At 41.7% G+C, this 24,990-nt stretch overlaps 1 protein-coding gene across 1 annotated transcript in view; it reads right to left on the bottom strand.

Moving 5' to 3' along the window:
- Positions 1 to 17,835, bottom strand: part of LRPPRC (leucine rich pentatricopeptide repeat containing) — a 109,882-nt gene extending 92,047 nt beyond the window's left edge. The window contains exons 1-3 of the mRNA XM_039232411.1: positions 17,652 to 17,835; positions 3,201 to 3,397; positions 1,792 to 1,914 (exon numbers count right to left, since the gene is read on the bottom strand). Of these exons, the coding sequence (XP_039088342.1) occupies positions 1,792 to 1,914; positions 3,201 to 3,397; positions 17,652 to 17,800 (469 nt within the window). The 5' untranslated portion in view covers positions 17,801 to 17,835. The remainder of the gene's footprint in view (positions 1 to 1,791; positions 1,915 to 3,200; positions 3,398 to 17,651) is intronic.
- Positions 17,836 to 24,990: the final 7,155 nt, after the last annotated feature.

Genomic DNA, 24,990 nt, shown 5'->3' with positions numbered 1-24,990 from the left:
CTAGTAAGTGACCATAGATTTGAATGTAGGTAGTCAGTCCCCGAGTGCCCAAACTGTTAACCACTGTTAACACTTTATATAGGGCCTTAAGGAGAACCATGTACAATTCAACACTTGCAATGTGAATATGCAAATAAGGTTATCATACAGTGCCTGAAAACTTCTAAAAAATCATCAAGTTGAACTCTAATGGCTAAAAAGCAGCTCTATGGCTTAAAGAAAGCACATATATCCTTCTTCACAAATATTTCTCCCCGTTCAACATGTATTTTTAAATTACATCACTTACTGACCTATAGAAATTTCTAGTTTTTATGAAGCCAATTCTTTATCTTCACTGTCCTGCTGCTTTGATACCTACAAAACTCTTTTCTGAAATCCACTATTCATCTATTCTCTTCGAAACTTTAAAAAATGAACTTGTCATCAAAATCAATTCTAGATGAATTCAAAACTGAGGTGAGGCTCTGTGTGTATTCTATAGTTTTTTTTTTCATATAGGTGCTACATGTTTCTTGAAGGATATTCATAAATATTTTTTATATTTGTGACTAAACTTAGAACCTTTTATGCATTTTATTTTCTAACTAGGAAAACTTATAGATTCTTGAACATTTAATATTTCCCAGTACTTACCTCTAAGTTGATTTTCTGTGATTTTACAGGTAAATAATCACGTCATCTAAAAAACCGCAATTTCTAGTACTGTTTCACTACTTATTTCATTGCATGATATTGATTGTTGGCTTTAAATTTTAACATGTTAAAGAAGCTTCCTTCTATTCTTAAGGTTTTTAAAAATCAAGAATGAACACTGGATTTTATCTAATGGTCTTTTAAATTATGTTATTTTCTGAATAGATAATATGTTCATGGTTCAAAATTTTAAAAGCATAAAAAGGTACACAGTAGAAATTGTATCTGGTATCTATTATCCTTCAAGAACTACTTTAACATTATATGCATACACAAACGTTTTTCTTCAAACAGTAGCATACTGTGTACACTGTTCTGCACCTTAATTTCTCCTTCTATTTTGGAGAACACCCCACTTCAGCACAGAAGAACTCTCCTTTTCTTAACAGCTGCACAGTATTGCATTTCATGGACATCCCATAATTTATCTGATCCCCAGTGGGAGGCATTAGAGTCGGTTCCAATTTCTAACCATTACAAACTACAATAAAGGCTATCCTGTCACACATTTGAATATATCTGTGCTCTAAATACTTTTTAAAAATCTTTTTACTTTTAATATTTATTTGAGGGGCGGAGGGGAAGGGGCAGAGAGAGGGAGGCACAGAATCGGAATCAGGCTCCAGGCTCTGACCTGTCAGCCCAGAGCCCAACATGGGTCTCAAACTCATGAACTGTGAGATCATGGCCTGAGCAGAAGTCGGACGCTTAACCGACTGAGCCCCCCAGGCGCCTCTGTTACCTCAACTCCAACAAATGGAACTGCTTAGTCAAATGGTATGGACATTCCCAACTTTGACAAACCAACGGCCTTTTTATTCTGTCCTTTTTCTTTTTAACTTACCATAAAAGTAGTAACTGTTATGAAACTTACTTTATTTTTTCATTTGAGTGTAGCTGACACACAATGTTACATTAGTAAATTATTTTATTCTTAATGCCCCTAGATGTCACTATAACTCACCAGATAAATTTTACCAAGTAGCTCTTCCATAAAATTGAATTATGGCATTTATGTAAGGAAATTCTTATTTACCAAAAGAATAAATGTCTATACTTTCTACATATACACATCATATTTTTAAACAATCATACCCAATTTCTGAAGTTTGTCCCATATCCTATGAGCAAATTCCGTTCTCTCTGAGAGCTGTAGCTCAGGCAAGAGAGAACCACAGCTGCGCAGGAGGAGCAAGGCTTGATTACCACCTGGGCTACCTATGAAAAGGGTAATGGGTAACATTTAATAGAACAGCAATATCACACAGATCAATATCAGAACTTACACTGAAATCCATAAAGAGTCAAAAATCTCCTGCCTCACTAACTGTACGAGTACCCACAAACTGGAAAAACCCTACCCAAATCTACAAGTAACATTTGCATTACTAAAAATTATGTTTTTAAAATTAGTCTGCTTTTATGAATCCACATAATCTGCAAGGCGCTATACCATACAAAAATACACAGAACTTAATTTATAAGCACTGCTTCCTACAATTCAAAGGCTAAGCCTCTCAGTATCTTATGAAAATAGTAGAGCAGTAAAATTAAAACCCATGAATACCAAGTTTACATTCAATTACAAAATAATATAAACTTCCTTCTCCCTTTATCCCTGGTCTTTATCTACATGTCTCTGAAAGGTGACTTTAAAACCAAACAAAAACAAAACACTCACTGCACGATTCCACATATATAAGTATCCAAACTATGAAATCTGCCCAAAAAACACACTAGTAGTTGTCTAAGACTGGAAGGGAGGACGGGTTGGCCGATAATGGCTATGAGTTTGGAGATTTCTTTTTGAGGTGATAAAAATATTCTGAAATTAACTATGGTAATAGTCGTTCAACTCTGAATAAATCAAAGAGGAAATGATACAATAGTCTTTAAATACACACAATTAATAACTGGTACTGCTTCGATACCCCTCATCATTAGATTCCATTGCTTCCTAATGTGTATAAGATCCACAGATGGGCTTTAGGAAGCTGGGAATGTTCTGTAACTACATGCAAAATTATGTGCATGTTTGCATGCTGGGCTTGTGGGGGTGGGAGGTGGTTAAGAGGGCCTACAACCTTCCACCAGATTATCAAAGTAAGTGACTCAAATGGATTATAAAAGCTAAGTGAAAATGAAAGGGAAATAATGATTACTGGTCTTTCTGGATATCTATCATACGTAAGCATCTTGGGGACAGTTGACACTATATAAGGCAAGATAAAAAAAATAGTAACTTCCAAGACAATTTACCACTGAAAGTGACTTTTTTATAAACTGTGGAAAGCAAAAGACAATTTTTATTTGCTGATTTTGGAATAAACATCTAAAACACAAAAGTTTTACGCTAAATTTTGCCCTGATGAGTTGGAAAGACCGAAAGATCACAATCATAACATAAAATCATCAATAGAAATAACAAACAAAAAGTATCAAGTAATGTGTTCTACAGTGATCTTGCCTCCAAACAAGAAAATCTACAGAAAAACATGAAATACCTGAGTGACAGGTGTTATCAAAGACTTTCTGGAGAAGAGTCTTTGGGATGCGGCCGGTCTTTCGAATCGAATTATCCAGTCTCATCAGAGCCCAGTCAAATTGACTGGCATTCTTTTTATGAGAAGTGGGCTCCTCTTGAAGATAATTCTTTTTCTCAACAGCAATGGCGTATAGCCTGGCTTGGCTCGGTAGCCCTCTATAAAATGAAACACAATTGGCAATTAACTAAACTCATTTATTATCTACTTAAATTCCTTTACTAAGCAAAATTTGTACAAAGTTTATTGGTTACCAAATACCTAAATTCTGGGGCAAAACCAGAAATGCTTTGAGAAGTGTAAGATGGTAGGAAGAAAGTTCTGCCTTTTACTCTAAATAAAATCACATGCACACTAGTTGTATGCAAAGTAAATCTCTTAAACAACTGTTAGTGTCTTGATAACCTTCCACACAGAATCATTTCACACTAAGACAATACCATGGTGTGATGTAAGTGCATGCATGTGTGCGTGCGTGTGTGTTTTATTTCCCTTAGGTAAAACCAGCTTAATGAAGGAAAATGAAGCAGTTTATGCAACAAAGTTCTTCTCACCTTTACAAATGAGATAAGAGATCTAAAATGTATTTAAAACTCTGATAACTTTCAAATGTTTTCTACGTATAATCTCATTATGAATTTAAAAGACCAATGTCCAAGTTTAAATTATGCAATTTTTAAAAGAATCATTCAGGACAAAAGAATTTCCAATCTGTCTAAATAAATTTGAAACATTTCAGAGTGACGGTGTTTCAGCTCAATTCAAATCTGCTTTCCACCTGTCAAAATACTAATTATATAGTACTTTTCTAGCTATTTTAACAACTGCAATCATTAAAAATAACACTAGATTTCTGGTATTAAACATCATTAATTTTCAGAAAGTAAAAGAAAAGTTTATAAATTAGATAAGGTCAGACTAGTACATGTACGTTTCTAAAGAGCAAACAACCTTTAAACCAGTCAATATTTTAATAACAGAAGGCCAAACACATAAGCCAAATGCTCTAAAACATGAAATCAGAGGTATTCCATACTGTAGAAATACAGGTTATACCCGGTTTACAAATACCAGATTTAAAAATAACCCTTATGTGTGAGGAAAACCCTATCATGAATCTTTGAATTGAATTTAAACTTTCTCTGCATTCAAACACTTTTTAACACAAAATTTCTAATGCACAAAGATTTACATTTATTCCAAAATAGCTTAAACTTTCCAATAGCAGATAGTAAGTGTAGTTAAATAATATATACAAAGTACATATTAACAAAGTGTGATATAAAAATACTTACTAATCCAGAGACACCTTCATGATGATAATCCCATTTTTCTTGCATGTGCACATTTTTACCCCAATTACCAATAAACATTTACATAGTAGTGAGTTTAAAAATAAAGCTGTTGGTTTCCTACCCTATGTTCCCTACCTGGAAAACCAGGCACAAATTCAATGATTAAGAATGTGATACTACATTAAAGAAATCTACACCAAAAGTGTCACCACAAGGTTATGTAAAATTCAGAGGCAGTAACAGATACTAGACTAGAAATTCTACTACTGTGATCTGGGACAAATCACAAGCACTCTGGCCACCAAGGATTCTACCTATGTAAACAAATTGGAAAACAGTAGGAAAAAATCAGGATACTAATTAAATAAGACAATGTCTTCTTACCTTTACAAACCTCATGGTCAGCACACTTAGATGGCTAATCTGTAGATGGCTCATTTGTTAATTAAGCTGAATTAATTAAATGCTAATCACCTACAAACCACAGAGGATACCATCCTGCTTATTTATCCCTTATCTTCAAAGGTTTTCTCCGGTCATTCGAGTATCTACTGGATCAGCTGTTACTAAACTATGCCCTTGTTAGGCAAACACAAAATAGCATTATTTTAAATCATCTGGAATGTATCATTCAGGTGAATGTGCAATAAGTAATATTGCTCAAAACAACAAAAGCTGATTAATACAGAAATTTCAAAACTGTAGTGAAGTATATTAGCCAAGATTTTCTTACACAACCCAAACCTTAGAAACCATGAAAAAGCACAAAAATAAAACCTTTGCTAAAGTGCAGTTTTTAAAATGTAAGATCAAACAAACACAAAATTCAGACAGAAGACAAAGTACATTATTCTGAACATTTTAAAGCTACTTTTTCCACAAATAAATCTTTGATGCGGCCAACTCTCTTTCACTTAAACTTTTTTTTTTTAAGTTTATTTATTTGGAGAGAGAGCATGCGCACACATGTACAAGCGGAGAAGGGGCAGAGTAGAGACAGAATTCCAAGCAGGCTCTGCACCATCAACGCAGAGCCCAATGTGGGGCTCGAACTCACACACCCTGAGATCGTGACCTGAGACGAGATCAAGAGTCGGATGTTAACTATGCCACCCAGATGTCCCAGTATACGTGACTTTAGTTAGATAAGGTGAACTATGACTCCACCATTAGAATGAACTGGAGTGAGGGAAGGGTTACACATTTAACCAAAGGATTCTTCACTCTTCAAAAGGAAGTCTCCACTGCTTCCCTACATGGCAGCGTTTTCTACATTTATTATTTGGCCCCAAATTTATTTTTAAATTCCTCAAAAACACACCCAGTACAAAACAAGAATTTCATGGCTGTACCAACAGGTACGCTGTCATAGAAAGTAAAGAATAAGTCCAGGGGTGAAAGAAGAGTCTACGCAGCGTGTAGACACCTACCCTCAAGCTTGCACCAGCTAGAACGCACTGCCTCCAATCTGAGGACCAAAACTGATGTAACCACATAGGTGAAAATTAGTTCATCATCTCATCAACTTGTCATAAATGGCTCTTTTGCATTTTGGAGTTAACATCTTAGGTTCCCTCCAGAGACCCTGGCACTCACCACTATTATTCAGACTACCCATGAATTTCCTCTGGCAAAATCCGGCAGTGTTTTTCTCATTTTTTTTTTTAAACTGATGGTTGGTTTTTATTTCAATTCTTTAGTACAAAAAAATAATGACTTTAGAGTTGAACGTCCATATTTCAAAAAGGTACAAGGACCAAATTATTATAAGCAGGCTTCCACGAGATTCCCCTCTTAAGCCTGTACTTTTTTCCCCTAATATTTTACTTTTTCACAGCATTTTTAGGTTTACAGAAAAACTGGGCAGAGTACAGAGTTCCTGTACGTCCTCCTCCCCGCCATCCAGTTTACCATATTGACATGTACATTAGTGTGGTACATGTGTTACAAATGACGAACCAATCAGGATACATGAACTCAAGCTGCTAGTTTACAATAGGGTCCCCGCTGTGTGTGTATACCTATGGGTTTTGACAAACCTTTGATAAGCATTACAGTACCACACAGAAGAGTTTCACTGCCCTAAAAATGCCGTGCTCCACCTATTCATCCCTTCTCCCGCCTCCTGAAACCCTGTCAATCACATTTGTCTTCCTCTATAGTTCTGCCTTTTCCAAAATGTCAGATGGAATCACATACAGAGCGGAGCCTTTTTCGGACTGGCTTCTTTCACCTCACAAAATACATTTAAGGTTCCTCCGTGTCTTTCTGTGGCTTCATTAACACATTTCTTTTTAGTGCTGAATAATATTCCACTTCACAAATGGACCATAATTTGTTTATCCATTCACCTAACGAAGAACAGACATACTGGCTGCTTCCAATCTGGGCAAATATGAATAAAGCATCAATACACATTTGCATGCAGACTTTTATGTGGATGTAAATTTTTCATTCACATAGGTAAATATCTAGGAATACGACTGCCAATCAAACGGTAAGCTTATGTTTATTTAGCTTTGTAAGAAACTGACAGACAGTCTTCCAAAATGGCCGTACCACTTTGTATTCCCACCAACAATAAATATGAGAGCTCCCTATTGCCCCACATTCTCACCAACATTTGGTGCCAGAGATGTTTTGGATTTTAGTCCTTCTAACCAGTATGTAGTGGTATCTAACTGCTGTTTGAATCTGCAATTTCCTAATGACATGATGCTGAACATCTTTTCACACGCTTATTTGCCTCCTATATGTCTTCCTTTGTGAAACTTCCTATCTTCTGTTCATTTTGCAATTGGGTCATTACATTTTTCTTTTTCTTTAAACTTTTCTTATTGTTGAGTTTTAAGAGATCTTTGTATGTTTTGGGTAGTTTTGGTATTTATTTTTTCTTTTTTTTAATTAAAAAAATTATTTTTTAACATTTATTTTTGAGACAGAAAGAGACAGAGCACGAGCTGGGGAGGGGCAGAGAGAGAAGGAGACACAGAATCTGAAACAAGCTCCAGGATCTGAGCTGTCAGCACAGAACCTGACGTGGGGCTTGAACCCATGGTCTGCGAGATCATGACCTGAGCCGAAGTCAGCCGCTTAACTGTCTGAGCCACCCAGGCGGCCCACTGGCATTTATTTTTCCAAATAAACTTTTTATTGAAGTGTTACTCATTCTTTCTAAACTTCGAATGTACACCACACACACACATTCTCAAAACATTATCTTCTCTGTTATCTTCATCATTGCTATTATGAGTCAATCTAGCTTCCAGCACTTTGGACCTCCCAGAATTAAAAAAAAAGATAACAGATATGCAATAGAATAGGTATAACCGGCAGTCAATGTATATTATACATTTAACGATGCATGCTAAATAACAAAAATTATTACTATAATCCTCATTTTACAGACAAGAAAACTGAAGCAACTTGCCCAAAGTCACAGTAAAAGCTACTAAGTGACAAGACGACAGATGCAGGACTTGTACTTGGGTGGTCACCTTCTGAAAGGAGTTCAATGTGGCGGAAAGGCATCAGGGAAACAAATGCGGCTGCAAAGGGGGTTCACAAACTTATCTCATGTTCTTACCAATCCCTTATTTTAATTATTCTACTTGAGTTTCCTTTAATCTGTTGATACGGTTCACTACATGGATTGATTTTCAAATGTTGAGCCACCATTGCACACAGTACATAATTCCTTTCACATTTTAAGTTACTGATTCCATTTAAGTTTTAACATGTTAAAAACCCAAAAAGATAATGCCTCCTTTTATTTTTTTGGTAGGCTCCATGCCCAATGTGAAGCTTGAACTCATGACCTTGAGATCGAGTCACATGCTCTACTGACTTAGCCAACCAGATACCCCAACAAAGAGAAGTTTTGAAATGTCTATTTATTTAGAGAGAGAAAGAGTGCACATGCAGGGGAGGAGCAGAGAGAGGGAAAGAGAATCTTAAGCAGACTCCACACTCAGCATGGAGGTCAGCATGGAACCTGACTTGGGGTTGGTTCCCACAGCCACCATATCATGACCTGAGTCACTATCAAGAGTCACTAGGGGCGCCTGGGTGGCTCAGTCGGTTAAGCATCCGGCTTCGGCTCAGGTCATGATCTCGCAGTTCATGGGTTCGAGCCCCACACTGGGCTCTGGACTGACAGCTAGCTCGGAGCCTGGAGCCCGTTTCAGATTCTGTGTCTCCCTCTCTCTCTGACCCTTCCTGCTCATGCTCTCTCTCTCTCTCTCTCTCAGAAATAAATAAAAAACATTTAAAAAAAAAAAAAAGTGACTTAACCTACTAAGCCACCCAGGCACCAACAGAGAAAAGTTTTTTAAAAATACTAGTTGTTCACTTCACTTGACAATTCAGATTGGTACCCCAGACCATAAGCTATATCATGACTTCAATGAACCCTATCTTTGTAGGGTCAAGGAGTACAATTTCTATAGTCGTCTACACAAGAAAAAAATACACAATGCCTCCTCTTAAAAGTGGTTGGTAGTCCTTTCAAATTTCTCTACTGCTACTGACTACACCATGACTACATCAGTCCCACAACCCTGGGATCACGACCTGAGCTGAATCAAGAGTCGGATCCACCGAATGGAGCCACCCAGGTGCCCCCAGAATACAAGGATTTTTTGGTAACAAACTCCTTACTTTCTTAGGCTTCAGCTTTTATTAATACAACCACCAGATAAAGCATCCCCAAAACCATCTTCATGTCGTTCCCTCTTTAATAACCTTTAGTTGTTCTTTACTTTTATCACAACTACCCTAAATTCTTTGATTTATTAATTCAAAAAATATTTACTGAGTACCTTCTGTGTACAAGGCACTGTGCTAGGATCAGCCCCTCTACTTACGTAGTGAGTAAATCTGATAATTAAACTTCAAAAAAATTTAAAACGGCTACTGCTGTGTTAAGCTCTATGAAGGAAATAAGAGACTCAATGAAAGACTAATAGCAGGGTTCTATTTGGAATAAAATGTTCTAGAAAAATGGGGGATGCCTGGCTGACTCAGTTGATGAGCATGTGACTCTGGATCCCAGGTCATGAGCTCGAGCCCCACACTGGGTGTAGAGACTACTAAAAAATAAAATCTTTACATTTTTTCTAACGTTTTATTTATTTCTGAGAGACAGCATGAGCAGGGGAGGGTCAGAAAGAGAGGGAGACACAGAATCTGAAACAGGTTCCAGGCTCTGAGCTAGTTGTCAGCATGGAGCCCGATGCGGCGCTCAAACCCACAAAATGTGAGATCATGACCTGAACCAAAGTTGGATGCTTAATCGACTGAGCCACCCAGGTGCCCCTAAAATCTTTAAAATGCTCAAGGAAAGCGTGACTTTAATTTTTTAGCTGAGGCTGAAAAGAAGCCGCCACAGACAAGAGGGGAGAACTATTCCAAGCAAGCTAGAACAGTCAGCAGGCCAAGCAAGCGAGCAACACATAGGATGAGGTTGGAGAGGAAGACAGGTCTAGATCATGAAGGTCTGCAAAGATAAAAGTCTGGATTTTATTCTTGGTACAGATTTTATGCCAGGTACAGAAATATATCAGAAACCTATGGGAGGTTGTGGCATGATCAATCTCTGTTTTGAAAAGATTAGTCTAACTGCTGGGTGAAGAAATTAGAGGGCATCAAGAATTAAGACAGAGAGGAGCACCTGAGTGGCTAAGTCGCTTAAGCATCCGACTTCGGCTCAGGTCATGATTTCATAGGTCATGAGTTCGAGCCCCCCATCGGGCTCTGTGCTGACAGCTCAGAGCCTGGAGCTGCTTCAGATTCTGTGTCTCCCTCTCTCTCTGCCCCTCCCCCACTCACACTCTGTGTCTATCTCAAAAATAAACATTAAAAAAAATTTTTTTTAAAGAAGAAGAATTAAGACAGAGATACCATTTAGAAAACCATTGCAGTAGTCCAGGGAAAAGGCCGAGGGAAGCTTACACCAGAGAGGGTGGTAGAGAAGGAAGAAAAATACCTAGTACCAAGGCCCCCACCTGATTTAACGGCAAATTCCAAGCAACAAGTCTCACCAATACAACTTGTTAATTCTCGCTCCCTTGTAAGTAACGAAGAAAACGTCACATAAAAGTGTCTTAGAGAGGCTTCCTTAATCCTCTGTATACATCCTACCCTATTATGTGTCATTTTCATGAACACTAGATAAGGACAGACTTAGAGACAAAAACCGAAGGCTCCGTGGCATGGGGGAAACACAGGAGCTCCGAGCTTACAAGCATGAGTCTCAGTCCTACAGACCCGCCTGAGTTCAGGCTCTGCCATTTGTAAGATGTGTGATTTGGCCACGCTGCTCCAACTTTCTCTCAGCCTGTAAATTCTGGGAGCATTTACCTCACAAGGATATCACAAAGATGAACGGGGATAATGCAGTGTTTCCCAAAACTACCCCTTCTGCTAGGCAAGATGATTTTAGACAGCATTTAGACAAAAATTTTCCATTTCGGCACTTTTATCTATTTTAATATTTGAAAATATCATATCAAGCTCTATTTTACTAACATTTTCACTCAAGATGAAATTAAGTTATAAAAAGATCACTTTAAACGTAAAACCAATGTAAATAAAAATATTAAATGTAAATAATGGCCACAGTAATACTCAGATTTCACACACAAAAAAATCTGAAGGCAGTACACAAGTGCCCAAAGTTCGACAACACCGAGAAAGTGTACCTAAAAGACCCAGTAAAGTAAGTGTAATAAGTATTAACTACACATTTCCTAAAGCGTTTTCTTCTTTTAAAAATGTATTAGCAGAGGCGCCTGGGTGGCTCAGTAAGTTGAGCCCCCACACTGGGCTCTGTGCTGACAGCTGGAAGGCTGGAGCCTGCTTTGGATTCTGTGTCTCCCTCTCTCTCTGCCCCTCCCTTGCTCACGCTATCTCTTTCCCTCTCTCTTTCTCCCTCTCTCAAAAATTAACATTAAAAAAAAAACCTTTTGTAAACCTATTTCATCGAACTTTCTCACTCAATTATTTTGCAAAACCTCAGTTCTCCAAAAAGTCTTGCCCAGTTAAGCTGTCCCCCAAACATAGTTTCATGCTTTATAGTAAATCACAAAATTTTGAACTAAAGAAGCCACTTGTAACTCTTCTATATTTAAACATCTCTTGGCTTGGGCCGCCTGGGTGGCTCAGTTGGTTAAGCATCCGACTTTGGCTCAAGGTCATGATCTCATGGTTTGTGGGTTCGAGCCCCCTGCATTGGGCTCTGTGCTGACAGCTCAGAACCTACTTTAGATTCTCAGTCTCCCCCTCTCTCTGCCCCTCCTTCACCTGCATGCTTGTGTGCTCGCTCACTCTCTCTCTCGCTCTCAAAAAAAAAAAAAAGGTCTCCTGGCTTGAAACTCCAATTCCTTTCCACCTATCCAGACGTCCCTTCCACCTTAGGCTCCTCCAGTCCAAAGGTGGGCCCCCTTTGTCTCAGCTATGACAGGAAGGGATGAAGGCTGGGACCTATGATGTAATATGGAACAGGATATACTGTTTAGAATCCATGACGCGAGAATCTGGATTGACAAGATTACTCTAAAGATCCCTTCCAGAGTTTACATTCCAAGATCATACCATATGCTTATTCACTTGGGATAGTCTTTAATTCCTAAATTTATAATGCATCATATCACCTTTTTAAAAATGATATATCCGCAAGTAATCCTTATTACTTACGTACGTAAGTAACCTAAACACCTCAAGCACCATATACTCATAACACTTCAAAAAGGGGCATTACAGCACCTGTAGTTAAATCCCAACTGGAGATTCCTGATAAATTACTTCACTCTTCTAAGTTTCTTTCCTAGTTTGTAATATGAACCCCAAGAGATGAAGTGCATGTGCGATGTATTCATACAAAGCTTGAAAACACTGAAGATCTAATCTGAAGGTACTACTGTTGATCCTCATCTCCAAGTCTATTCTGCTCAATTCTGCCAACATGCTGACCAATCACCTGTTCTCAATCTCTCAAGAAGAAAAGGCAGTGTTTTCTGGTTTTCGGTTCCGCACCACCTAGCTGAGGTCCTCTTAGCCCACATCTGTGGGAGCGATGTTGTTCCTACTGGTCTATCCATCCCAAGCCTCCATCTCTCCTACAGCTTGTGTTAACGTTGTCAAAACGGGTACCTCTCAAAACTCTCCAATGGCTTGACCAACTTCTAATCAACGTTAATAGCTGCAAGAAATCAAATGGCCTTTGCGGTACCAATTTCTACTACATCCAACCCCACATAGCCACATAGGATAAAAGTATGGCCTCAAACAAGTCTCTCTCTCCTCTTCTCTTCCCCTGGAACAGTCTGACTCCTCATTACCATAGATCCTCTTAAATTCAAGTGAGCCCCTACCATAAACAAATTTGACTGCTCTCTCTGAAATACTACAGTATTATATTCCTTTTTTAATGTTTATTTTTGAGAGAGTACACGTGTTCATAAGCAGAGAAGAAGCAGAGAGAGAGAGAATCCCAAGCAAGCTCTGCACTACCAGCACAGAGTCCAAATGGGGCTCAAACTCATGAACTGTGAGATCATGACCTAAGCTGAAATCAAGAGTTGGATGCTTAACCAACTGAGCCCCCCCCCCAGGCGCCCCAGTATGATATTCCTCTTTTATGGACAGCATAGATGAGTTGTACATGTGCCTATCATAGCCCTTTGTAACTGATAAATTTATATACACAGAGGCTGACTCATAACCCCAAAAGGACCCAGACAGACTCTCAACATTTGTTAAGATTTTTTTCCTTATGAAGAAATAAAACAAGGGAAAGTTTTCTTTCTTTCCAACTTGATACGTCACATCACTCTGTCCCAGGGCAATATGTGCTCTTCACTTTTAATCCAATCATCAATCTAGATCCACTTCCAAACTGATTTAATTCAAAGCTTATCCTTCCTCTGAAGCACAGGCTAAAAGACTCTCACAACAAAATATAAGCAGCTTCTGATCCAGAGGTGTGAGAAAAAAGAGGGTCGGTGGAAAAGTAACAGTGTTTGCCCCTCAAATTCCCCAAAAGGATAAGGGAAGAGCTGGTTTTTACGAAAACATTTGTTTTTAAAAAATGAAGAAAGGTGCTGAAATGGGAAATGAAGAACAAGACTAAAGAATATAAAAGTATATACTTTTCGGTGCTTCAGTTTTGAAAACAAATTAATAAACTCTAATAATTTTACTCAGTAATACTCATCTGTCCGTCCCAGGGCATTCTAGGAAACCAAGATTGGGGTGAGCGTGTGGAGGTCCGCCACACTACATGCATGGATTAAATATCCCTTCGAACGTCTCTGCACGTCACGATATTGCTTCCTCCGTGTCTAAAATTTTTCACTGATTTACTCAACAAATACCTGACACCTATATTACTATGTGCCACGAAGTCAGCCGCTGGGGGAGGCAAAAAGAATAAACCAAGTCCCTGCTTTCAAGGAACTTACAGCCAGGTCTGGAGTGCTGGTGGGTACACATGCAATCGTGCTAACAGGTGCTTAGTGATTCGGGGTCTGAGAGAAAGCACAAAAGAGAAGTGGTCAAATGGGAAAAGCAGTCAAGATTTAACAGATTAAAGGACTGAAATACCTGAGTGGAGGGAAGGGGAGACACGTTCCAAGAGTGAACACCACATTCAAAGGCAAAGAGATGTGCAACGTGGTCCCTCAGACGCTTGCTGGTCAAAAAATCGACCATGGTACCTTTATAATCTGGGGGTTTATCAGAAATGCAGAACCTCAGCCCCCTGCCTAGACCTACAAAATCAGAATCTACATTTTAACAAGATCCCCACAAGGAATTCCTACGTTCCCGAGAAAGCCCTGCTTCGGTATGGTAGTACGGTATGGCTGGACTACAGGATGTCACGGAGAGAACTGATCAAAAGTGAGGCCCCAGAGGCATCTCCAGATCATGAAGCACCTTATCCTAGAACTAATGGAAGCCACCACAGTGACTAACTGTAAGTAGGAAAATGACATGATCATGGTATCAAGGAGACTAAGGAATAACGGGAGGGTTGGTAGAAGAGAAGATTCATTCCAGGTGATAAATCTAACAGAACGTAATCATTTGTATAATCAATACATGGGGGTGAGTCCAGTCAGGGAGGCATCAATGAAATAAGAATGAAAAAATCTCTAGGAAGCAGACAGAAATGGCAACATTCACTACAACAGGGAACATACAAGGAACAGATTTGAGAGGAAAGAGAAGTCCAACTTGAAAAGCGATGGGTTTGAAGCACTAGTAGTTCAACCACTGGAGGTGTCTAGTAAAGGGTCTACATCCACGAAGAGAAATAACCCTCATGATCAGACAGGTAGGTAGGGGCTGACGCCAAACCCCCCAACACATCAGCATTTAAGAGATGAGCTGAAGAAAAAGGAAGCAGCAAAGCAGGTGAGAAAAATCCTACATGGAACAAAATCACGAAAGACTTATGCAAAGGGTCTCAAGAAGAAGAGGAAAATGGGAGACAAGGTAATATGCCACAGCTCAAGGCTTTAAAAGTGGGTCTGGTGATTAAGAAGTCCCTGGAGAAAAAAATAAATGAAATAAACTTTCATCTACACGCACATAAATGATTATGCATACATACACACGTGCAAACATTCACACACAAAGGACATGGCTTTGTCCGTGGCTCTTTCTGGGTGACAGAATTAAAGATAATTTTTCTTTAAGATTATATTTTTAAGCAATCTCTACATCCATCGTGGAGCTCAAACTCACAACCCTGAGATCAAGAGCCCCGCACTCCACCAACTAAGCCAGGTGCCATTCCCTCTGTATTTTGCAATTGCTCCTCAAGGCACATGAGTTTTATCATTTAAAAATATACAATAAAAAGTTAATAAGCAAGACAATAATGGCTTTTACCAGTAGTGTGACTGCAGTGAGTGGAAGAGTGAACACAAAGTGAGGAAATGATGGAGACAGGCACGCAATCAGGGAAGGGAAACTGGAAAGCATCTAGAGGTTAAGTCCAGAGTTCTAGGAAAGGATTTGTTTTTCAGTAGGGAAAGATCTGAGCATGCTTACAGGTTGTGGGACGAGAGACTGTATGAAAGGATTGTTAAGCATGCAACAGAAAGAGGGAATACTTCTTGCTTGCTCTGCGCTGAGCACTCCGTGGGGAGCAAGACAAAGTCCTGCTCTTATGCAATTCACTTTCTCTACTAAGGAAACAAATAGAAAATAGACTAATAATATCACACAAGTCAGACACACCATGATAATACAAAAATACAGTAGTTTTTTAGAGTGAATGTTGGGGTAAGGCTTCTCTGAATAAACTGTTTAAGCTGAATCCTGAATGACAAGAAATCAGCCTTGCAAAAAAGAAAAAAAGGAAAGGCCCGTTACCTTTACTTCACAGAACACGAAGCTGAGCATCAGAGAGGTTAGGTAAGATTCCGTAGCAAGTAAATGGAATCCAGGTCTGATGAACACCAAGACCAATACTCTTTCTGCTAGATTGTTTTCTCTCTACTGTTCTCCTCAAATGCAACAGAAAGATAACATCCACCCTCCTCTGGCCTCACAGGGATAGTTAAGGACTTAAAAAAGTAAGAGTAGGGGCCCCTGGGTGGCTCAGTTGGTTAAATGTCTGACTTCAGCTCAGGTCATGACCTCAGGGTTTGTGGGTTCAAGCCCCACGTCGGGCTCTGTGCTGACAGCTCAGAGCCTGGAGCTTCAGATTCTGTGTCTCCCTGTCTCTCTGCCCTTCCCCTGCTCATACTGTCTCTCTCTCTCAAAAATAAATAAACATCAAAAAAAAAAAGAGTAATTGGCACAACTTTCTCAAAATAAAGTCTTAAAAGCAAAGAAATGCATTCTGCGGAAGCAGAGCCATGGCTCCTGAGGTCCGCTGTTCCAGGCCTAATGAGAAAAATCCAGGCAGGCCATAAGTTACAGGCAGGCTTCACTCCAAAGATCTGTAACTGAGTTGTTAAGAAGCCATAAAACACTTCCTCCATATAACTTTATGCAGAGAGTAGGTTTCCAGGCTGCTCCACAAAGATCCATGTAATCATAGTTATTACTATTGTAATAACTAATAAAGCACTTACTAAGTACCAGCCCCTATGTTAAGTGCTTTTTATAGATAATCTCATGCAGTACTACCAACCTTATTACCACTCGAACTAAGGAAACTGAGTTCTAGGAACGTAGAGTAACTTGTCCAATAGCAAATCCTGAGCTCTTAGTCCTGCTGTCTCCCAAAGTACTTTCATCTATACAGTGTTTCAAAATCACTTTTTCTCCTATTCTAAAACCTCAGTCCCCATCTCTCCTTCTTAGGTGGTCAGGATACTACTCTTAACACTTTTTCATCAAAATTCCTCATCTCCCCCCACTTCCAAGTCTATGCCTGACCTATCTCCTCCGATAAACCTCAATCCTTCAGAGCATCGATTCACACACTGACACCCGCCGGGAATTTAACTTCCCTTGCCCATGTTCAGTTATTCAGTGACACTTACGGAGCCCTACTGTGACAATTTCCAACCCGTATCACACCCTTGTAAATATCGAGAGGAAACCTCCACTCCAGGAAATGCAGGCAAAAGCCCAAGCTGATCATAACCAAATGTCCGTCTCTAAATGATCCCTAGCGCATCCCAAGTTCCCAACCTATTCCTCCCGTTCCCCCCGAAATAAGCCTCTGGAAATATACGTCCTAGCTAGCTACAGATCACTGATAATGTTCCCACGTGGGACAGCACCCAAGCTGGTCAATCTCAAGGAGAAGAGTAATACCCGATCCCAGCAGCCGCATTGAAAGCCCACCCCTCGGCCCCCAACTTCACTGGCCGCCGGCAGCCCAAGGGCAGCAAGTCCCAGTCCCAGGCGAGAGCAGAATCCAAGCCGGAAGCAAACCCTGCACACGGCCATGACCTTCCGAAGTCGACCGACTCTGTCACCCGTAAACACCCTCTGGGGGCGGAGGTGGGGGTCTAAGGCCTTGGGACGCTCAGCCCCTACAGTCGGCGAAGAGGACGCGGAGAAGGACAGGCGGGCCCAGCTCCCGCCAGCGTCACGAGCCCGGGGGACGCCCGCGCTGCAGGCGAGCAGGTGCAAAGCATGGACAACTCACCCGGCGACCGGCCCCGCGCGGGCGGCGGGCACAAAAGGGGCGGCAGGCAGCCGGCTCGGGCCGCCTGCCACGAGGCGCAGGGAGAGCGGGAGGCGCGGGGCCGCCCCGGCGCGGAGGAGCCAGCGGGCCGGTCTCAGCAGGGCTGCCATGGCTCGACCGTCCCCGCCGCAGGATGCACGCTCGGCGAGAAGGACTGGGGGAGCACGTGATCGCGGGGTCGCCCGGCGCGGAAGAGACCAAAGGCCGGGCGCGCCAGACGTAGGGGGAGCCACGCGTTGTTTTAGCCTGGAAGGTGCACAAACCTATTTCCCTGAGGACAAATGAGCCCCGTGTGATGTGTTAATAACAATGTGCGGGTTGGCTAATTATTTGAAGGAGCTTCTCTTTTGGTTTTCTAGCCGTCCTCCTAGCATGCTCAGCGCCTCCACCCCTGCGCGTTTCAGTTAGTAGAGTCAGAAGAGGTCGGCTCCTCCCAGGTTAGCGCAGGGGCTTGCGGGAGGCCAACCGGCAAGGACGCCCGGGAACTCCGGAGAAGAGCCGACTGTGAAAGTCCCGGAGTGTGGGACGGCTCGCGGGCGTGCGCGGAGGTCGTCGCCGACGTTCAGCGCTCCTGGCTCGGCGCCGGGGTTGGCGCGCCGATGGGAACGGATGGTCGGGAACGCTCTGGGACACGCGAGACGGAGAAAACGTTGAGGACCTTTGCACTGTGCTGAGGGCCTCCAAGGATAACAGGATGAGATCTGTGTTAGTGGGGCCTGAGGACAGTGTGAAAGGATACGCAGGTCCAAGCCTAAGTCCGTTAGCGGTGCCTCGCTTTATGAAACGGGGGGGTGCCAACCGAGGTCGGATAGTTTTAAAGCTGGAACTGAACTCACTATCTACCCCACCTCCCACTCCACTTCTTCGTTCAGTAAATGCATCAGCATCGGAGGTAAGAGAACAACGAGATTAAGAGTCCGGAGCCAAATCTGGAGATTAAACAGGAGGTCCTAGCCTTTATCAGGTTTAGTCTGGAAGGGTTCCCTCTGCACACATGGGAAGCCAGGAACAGGCTTCCACTCTCCCTCTTCACATAACTGTATCCTTCCCGTTCCCAGTTGAACGCTCAGAAGTTTTCGCTGGAAGCCCTTCATGGTAATTCCCCGTGTGGCTGGTTATCCCACCCAACACCCAGCTCCTGGACAGCAGAGACTGACCTTTCCTCGTAGGTGAAGCACCTACGCAGTGCCAGGCACACAGTAGATAGCATTAAATAGGTACTGAGGAAATGAGCGTTTTGAGATTATCTAGTTTATCTCTCCTTTGAGAGATGAGGAAAATGAGATCCAAGAAAAGTTACGCGATTTACTCTGGGTTATGCTACTAGGGATTAGAAGTGTAATTCACTCACTCAACACTGCTTTATTGAACACCTATTCAGTGCCAGTCACTGTTTTGAGATGGGAATCCAGCAGGGAACAAAACAGGCCAAGTCTGAACGAACTCTAGAGCTCCAAAGCTTAGTCTGGGAAGGTAGATAAGAACGGCCATGTAGGGGCACCTGGGTGGCTTAGTCGGTTAAGCGTCCGACTTTCGCTTAGGTCATGATCTCGCGGTTCGTGGGTTCGAGCCCCGCGTCGGGCTCTGTGCTGACTGCCAGCTCAGAGCCTGGAGCCTGTTTCAGAGTCTGTCACTCCCTCTCTCTCTGACCCTCCCCTGTTCACATTGTCTCTCTCACTCTCCTAGAAATAAATAAAACATTAAAAAAAAAAAAGAACGGCCATGTAAAAATAAATCAGTGTAGGGGCTCAGTCGGATGAGCCTTGGACCTCAGCTCAGGTCATGATCACATGGTTTGTGGGTTGGAGCCCTGCATAGGCCTGGGTGCTGACAGCTTAGAGCCTGGAGTCTGCTTCAGATTCTGTGTGTCTCCCTCTCTTTCTGCCTTTCCCCCACCCGGTCTCGGTCTCTCTCTCTCTCTCTCTCTCACTCACTCAAAAATAAATAAATATTAAAGTAAATGAATCAGTGTAAAGAGATTGAAGGTGGCATATTTAGCCCCTTCAAAGAACAGCAGGAAGGACCATGTCGATTAGAGGAAAGGCAGGGAGGGGAGGTAGTTGGGGGCCTGATTATGCAGGATATTATAGGCTGCTGTAAGGACTTTGATTTTTATTCAGAAAAAGATGGGAAACCATTGGAAAGCTTGGTGTTTTGCTGTGATATGAGTCCATTTGCATTATTTATTTATTTAAAACCTTTTTTTAATATTTATTTTGAGAAAGAGAAAGAAGGGGAGGGGCAGAGAGAAAAGGAGAGAGAGAATCCCAAGCAGGCTCTCCACTGTTTGCACCCAGCCTGATCTGAAGCTCAATCTCACCATGATCATGACCTCAGCCACCCAAGAGACCCTCCATTTGCATTTTTATGTTTTGTTTTTTTTTTTAATTTCTAGGAGAGAGAGAGAGAGACAGCGTGAACAGGGGAGGGTCAGAGAGAGAGGGAGTCACAGACTGAAACAGGCTCCGGGCTCTGAGCCGGCAGTCAGCACAGAGCCCGACGCGGGGCTCAAACCCACGAACCGCGAGATCATGACCTAAGCGAAAGTCGGACGCTTAACCGACTAAGCCACCCAGGCGCCCCTCCATTTGCATTTTTAATGGAATACTCTGGCTACTGTTTGGAGAGGTGATTTTAAGGGGATAAAGGTAAATAAAAGTAGGGAGACCAGGCAGAAGGTTCTTGTAATAATCTAGACTAGCCTTAGTGGTAGCAGGTGAGATAATGGGAAAAGGTCAGGTTCTTGCTTCATTTAAATAGTAGGACAGAATTTACTGATGGATTGGCTGTGGGATATCAGTCAATGATGTCTCCAAAATTTGGAGCCTGGCGATTAGAGAGATGGAGATGGCACTGATTAAAATGTGAGAGACTGAGGGAAGAGAAGATTTAAAAGCTGAATCAAAAATGATCTTACAGAATAAGATACTTAGGTGCCTCTTAGATCTCCAAATGTAAGGTTTCAGTAGAGGGTTTGCTATAGGACATTCAAATCTGGATCAGAACTAGAGGTACATTTGGGCATCTACAGCATAAACCTAATATTTGAAGCCATGAAGATAGATGAAAGCATCTGGGGAGAAAATAGAGATGAGAAATGAGGTTTAAGGACTGAGGCTTGTGACATTTCAGTATTTGGAGGATGCAAAGGTAAAAATCCAGCACAAGAAACAGGAAGAACAGCCAGAGAGGTAGGAGGAGAACTGAGAGAGAGAGAGAGAGAGAGAAGGATCATAAATAACAGACAGACAAGTCTTTCAAGAAAGGAATTAACAACCATGTAAAATGTTGCTGTTAGTTCGGGTAAAATGAAACTCAACATTGACCATAGGATTTGGCAACACAGAGGTCCCTGGTGATGCTGAGAAGAGCATCATTTTGGTGACATGTTGAGTCAAAAGATAGAATGAATTAACTTTAAGAGTACATGAAGGAAGGGGGCACCTGGGTGGCTCAGTCGGTTGGGTCCAGCTCTTGAGTTTGGTTCAGGTCGTGATCTCACTGCTGAAGGGATCGAGCCCCACATCAGGCTCTGTGCTGACAGCATCGAGCCTGCTTGAAATTCTCTCCCCCCCCCCCCCGCTGCCTCTTCCCTGCTTGCACATATGCACACTCTCTCTCTCTCTCAAAATAAATAAATATTTAAAAAGTATGTAAAAGAAGGGAACATGGATACAGGGAGCTTAGACAATTTGTAGAATATACTGTGAAGGAGGGAGCAGAGAAGGGGTATCTAGAAGTGGTTTGGAGTCAAGGGAGGTAATATTTTTTAAGATGGAAGAAATAATAACATGTTTGATGTTGATGGAAATCATCTATATATATAGCTATTTAAGTTTACTTAAATTAAATAAACTTCTTTCTTAACTTCATTAAAACCAGCTGAGCCACCCAGGCGCCTAAATTAAATAAACTTGTCAAAATTTAGTTCCTCAGTGATTAACCCCATTTCAGGTACTCAATGGCTATTCAAGTACTCAAGTGGGTAGTAGCTACCATACCGAACAACATAGCACAACAAAGAACATTTCCATCATCATGGAAAATTCTTTTGGATAGGACTGAATTAGAGAGTGAAAATTTGATAATGCATGAGAAAGAGAATGAGTACATTGGAGGCAGGAGGGAATAGGATCTGGCACAAAGTCAAGGGACTGACCTTAAATTATTTTTGCATCTTTAAAAATATTGTCTTTTATTTTAGAGCGAGAAAGAGCACACACGTGCAAGTGGGGAAGAGCGAAAATCCCAAGCAGGCTCCACACTCAACTGCAGTGCCTGATGTGTGGCTGGATGCCATGACCTTGAGATCATGACCCGAGCCAAAATCAAGAGTCAGACACACTCAACCGACTGAGCCGACTGAGCCACGAAGGGGTTGACTTTAGAATCCAGACATTCCTGCCATTGTCATGGAAGGAAAGACAAAGTGGATGGTTACAGATGCAGCAAGGCTGGTGGAGGTAGTGGTGAGAATGAATGAGGCTCTCTTCTAATTGTTTCTAGTCCTGAAACCCTCCATTTCCAACCAACATTCTTTCTGTTGCTGTACCAGGCTTCCTCGTAAAGTGTGAAGAAACTAGTGATGAAATTTGTCTAGACATTTATTCACACTCATGAACATATTCACTCTTTATTGAACACCTAAGATCTGCCAAGCAGCAAGTTAAGTGCTAGAAAAAAATATGATGGGCCCAAACAGTAGCGGTCCTTATAGTGACTGAACTCCTATCCCAAAGGGCAAAGCAGTTATTAATCAAATAATCACACTAAATGAGTTACACACTGAAACAGGTTCAGAGAGAAAGAAACAGGTTTCCATGAGAGAATATACCTCACCTGGGAGTCAAAAGGATTCCCAGAGAAAGGGTTGTTAGGTTGTGGTCTGAAGGATGAATAGCTAACACATGCAGGGTGCGTACACACGTGTATGTGTGTCCGTATGTGTGGAAGAGGGAAAGAGTGGTGTTTGCTTGTTTTTCAGTTCAGACTTCCCTAATTCTTCTCCAAATTCTTTAGACTCTGGAGGCTGTGGCAAAGTGGAAGAGAAGGTGAGGTTGATCATCCTTGGTTTCTCCCTTAGTTTATTCTGAGCTATGAAATGGATTCAAATGTTGGTTAAAAATTGAGAGCCCCTATCCCAGTGAACGGAATAGCCTCCAAATAGAATCTTATTGGAAGGACAGCTTAGCTGCTAGACTTTGCAAATGTACTTAACTGCTTAGTTTCTTTTGTTTGTTTGTTTGCTTGTTTGTTTTGAGAGAGAGAGAGGGCACAAGTGAGCAAGGGGCAGAGAGAGAATCCCACAGTGGGTGGAGAAGAGAAAGAGGAAAAGAGAGAGAAGCAGGGCTCACCAAAAGGGGAAGGCTTGTACTCACGCAAAGCAGGGCTCAAGCTCCCCTGATGGGAGTTGGAACTCACAAACCATGAAATCATGCCCAGAGTTCAGTACTTAACCGACTAAGCTACCCCAACTGCTCGGTTTCTTATGTGTAATACGGGTAATACCCTTCCAGAATTTTGGGGGGAATATTAGATTAAATAAGTGAAGTTCTTAGAGTAGCAGGCATATAGGAAGCTCTGAAGAATGATGTAGCTACCATTGTTATGGTTGCTTTTCATGATCTGGTCTAAACCTCATAAATGTGGGTTCTTCTCCAGCGTCTCCCTGGGGTCTGATTTTTTGCCACTGCCTAATAACCTACAGCTCATGTCTCAAACCAACTTCTAACTCAGGTTATTCAGTTGTGAAGTGCTTAGTGTTAACAAAGCACAGAGCAATTAGCATCTCAAGGCAAAGACGTTCTGCATCATACACGGAATGAGCTTTATGTATTCGGATGAAACACATACCACACATACCGTATCCAGATAACCATTAGCACAGGCAGTGTGATGAGTGCACACACAGAAGAGGCAAACCAAGTGACAGGCTGGACAGGAGACAGGAAAAGGGCCCATGATGAGAATGACATTTCAGCCCTTGGAGGCTGGGGAAAACATGAAATAGCAGACATGGTGGTGAGGGGAGTTCTAGGCGGAGGGAACGGCAAGAGCAAAGACATAGAGCTTCCTGTATCTCTACATCCTTCCTTAAACTGTTGAGGAAGGTGTTGTTGGACTCCAAAATCTGCAGCGGAGAGGCTCACTAAACCAGTGGCTTTCACACTTCTGTGACTGGGGCCAGTGGTAAGGAAATACATTTTACAAATGACGCAAATACACACATACAAAAAGAAATGTCCTAAAACAATAATGAGCCTTACTCCATGTGATGCCCTTGGATATTCACGAATCCATTTTTTTCTACGTCACCTTTTTAAAAAATGCTGATTGATCCTAATTCAAACAAACCATTTCAAGAAAACATTATTTAGGCACTTGAAGTATATTGCACAACACCAGGAATCATTGCTAACTTTTTTAGGTGTGACGGTGGGCTATGTGGTTATGTAAGAAAATACGTGATGATATCTTGATAATCACTGAATATGGGTGATGGGTGTATGGGCGTTCATTTTGCTTTGTTCCCTCTACTTTTCTATGTTAATGAATGTTCCTAAAGAAAAATATTAAATGCTGGTTGTATCTTGATTTCACTGCTCACTGATAGAGCATGAGTAGAAGTTTGAAAGAGTTTATTCAATCATGTCCATATAAATGCAAAGTAAACAGCACCTGACAGGCAAACGTGCCTGTGAGACCCGAAGACCTGGTCACAGGGGCGATTGACTTCTCCAGCAAATAGTTTGCTTGGACATCACAATGTGCTGTCATTGGGGCACCTGGGTGGCTCAGTTGGTTGAACATCCAACTTTGGCTCAGGTCATAATCTTGCAGCTCTTGAGTTCAAGCCCCACATAGGACTCGCTGCTGTCAATGCACAGCCCACTTCGGATCCTCTGTCCCTCCCCTGCTCACACTCTCTCAAAAATAAATAAGCATTAAAAAAAAAACTTGCCATTGTTGCTAAATCATTTTACACATAATACAAAACATCTGAGATGGTAGCCATTACAGTCTGCGACAAAGACCAAAGTGGGGTGTGTGTGTTTAAAGAAACATTTATCTTGGGGCGCCTGGGTGGCTCAGTTGGTAAAGCGTCCGACTTCAGCTCAGGTCATGATCTCATGGTTCGTGGGTTCAGGCCCTGCGTCGGGCTCTGTGCTGACGGCTAGCTCGGAGCCTGGAGCCTGTTGCAGATTCTGTGTCTCCCCCTCTCTGTGACCCTCCCCTGCTTATGCTGCCTCTCTCTCTCTCTCTCTCTCTCTCTCTCTGTCTCTCTGTCAGAAATAAATAA

Source organism: Hyaena hyaena, unplaced genomic scaffold (genome assembly GCF_003009895.1).
Source record: "Hyaena hyaena isolate Hyena2069 unplaced genomic scaffold, ASM300989v1 scaffold_64, whole genome shotgun sequence".
Lineage (NCBI taxonomy): Eukaryota > Metazoa > Chordata > Mammalia > Carnivora > Hyaenidae > Hyaena > Hyaena hyaena.
Note: the sequence above shows the minus strand (reverse complement) of the source record. Positions and strands in the feature narration are given on the sequence as shown.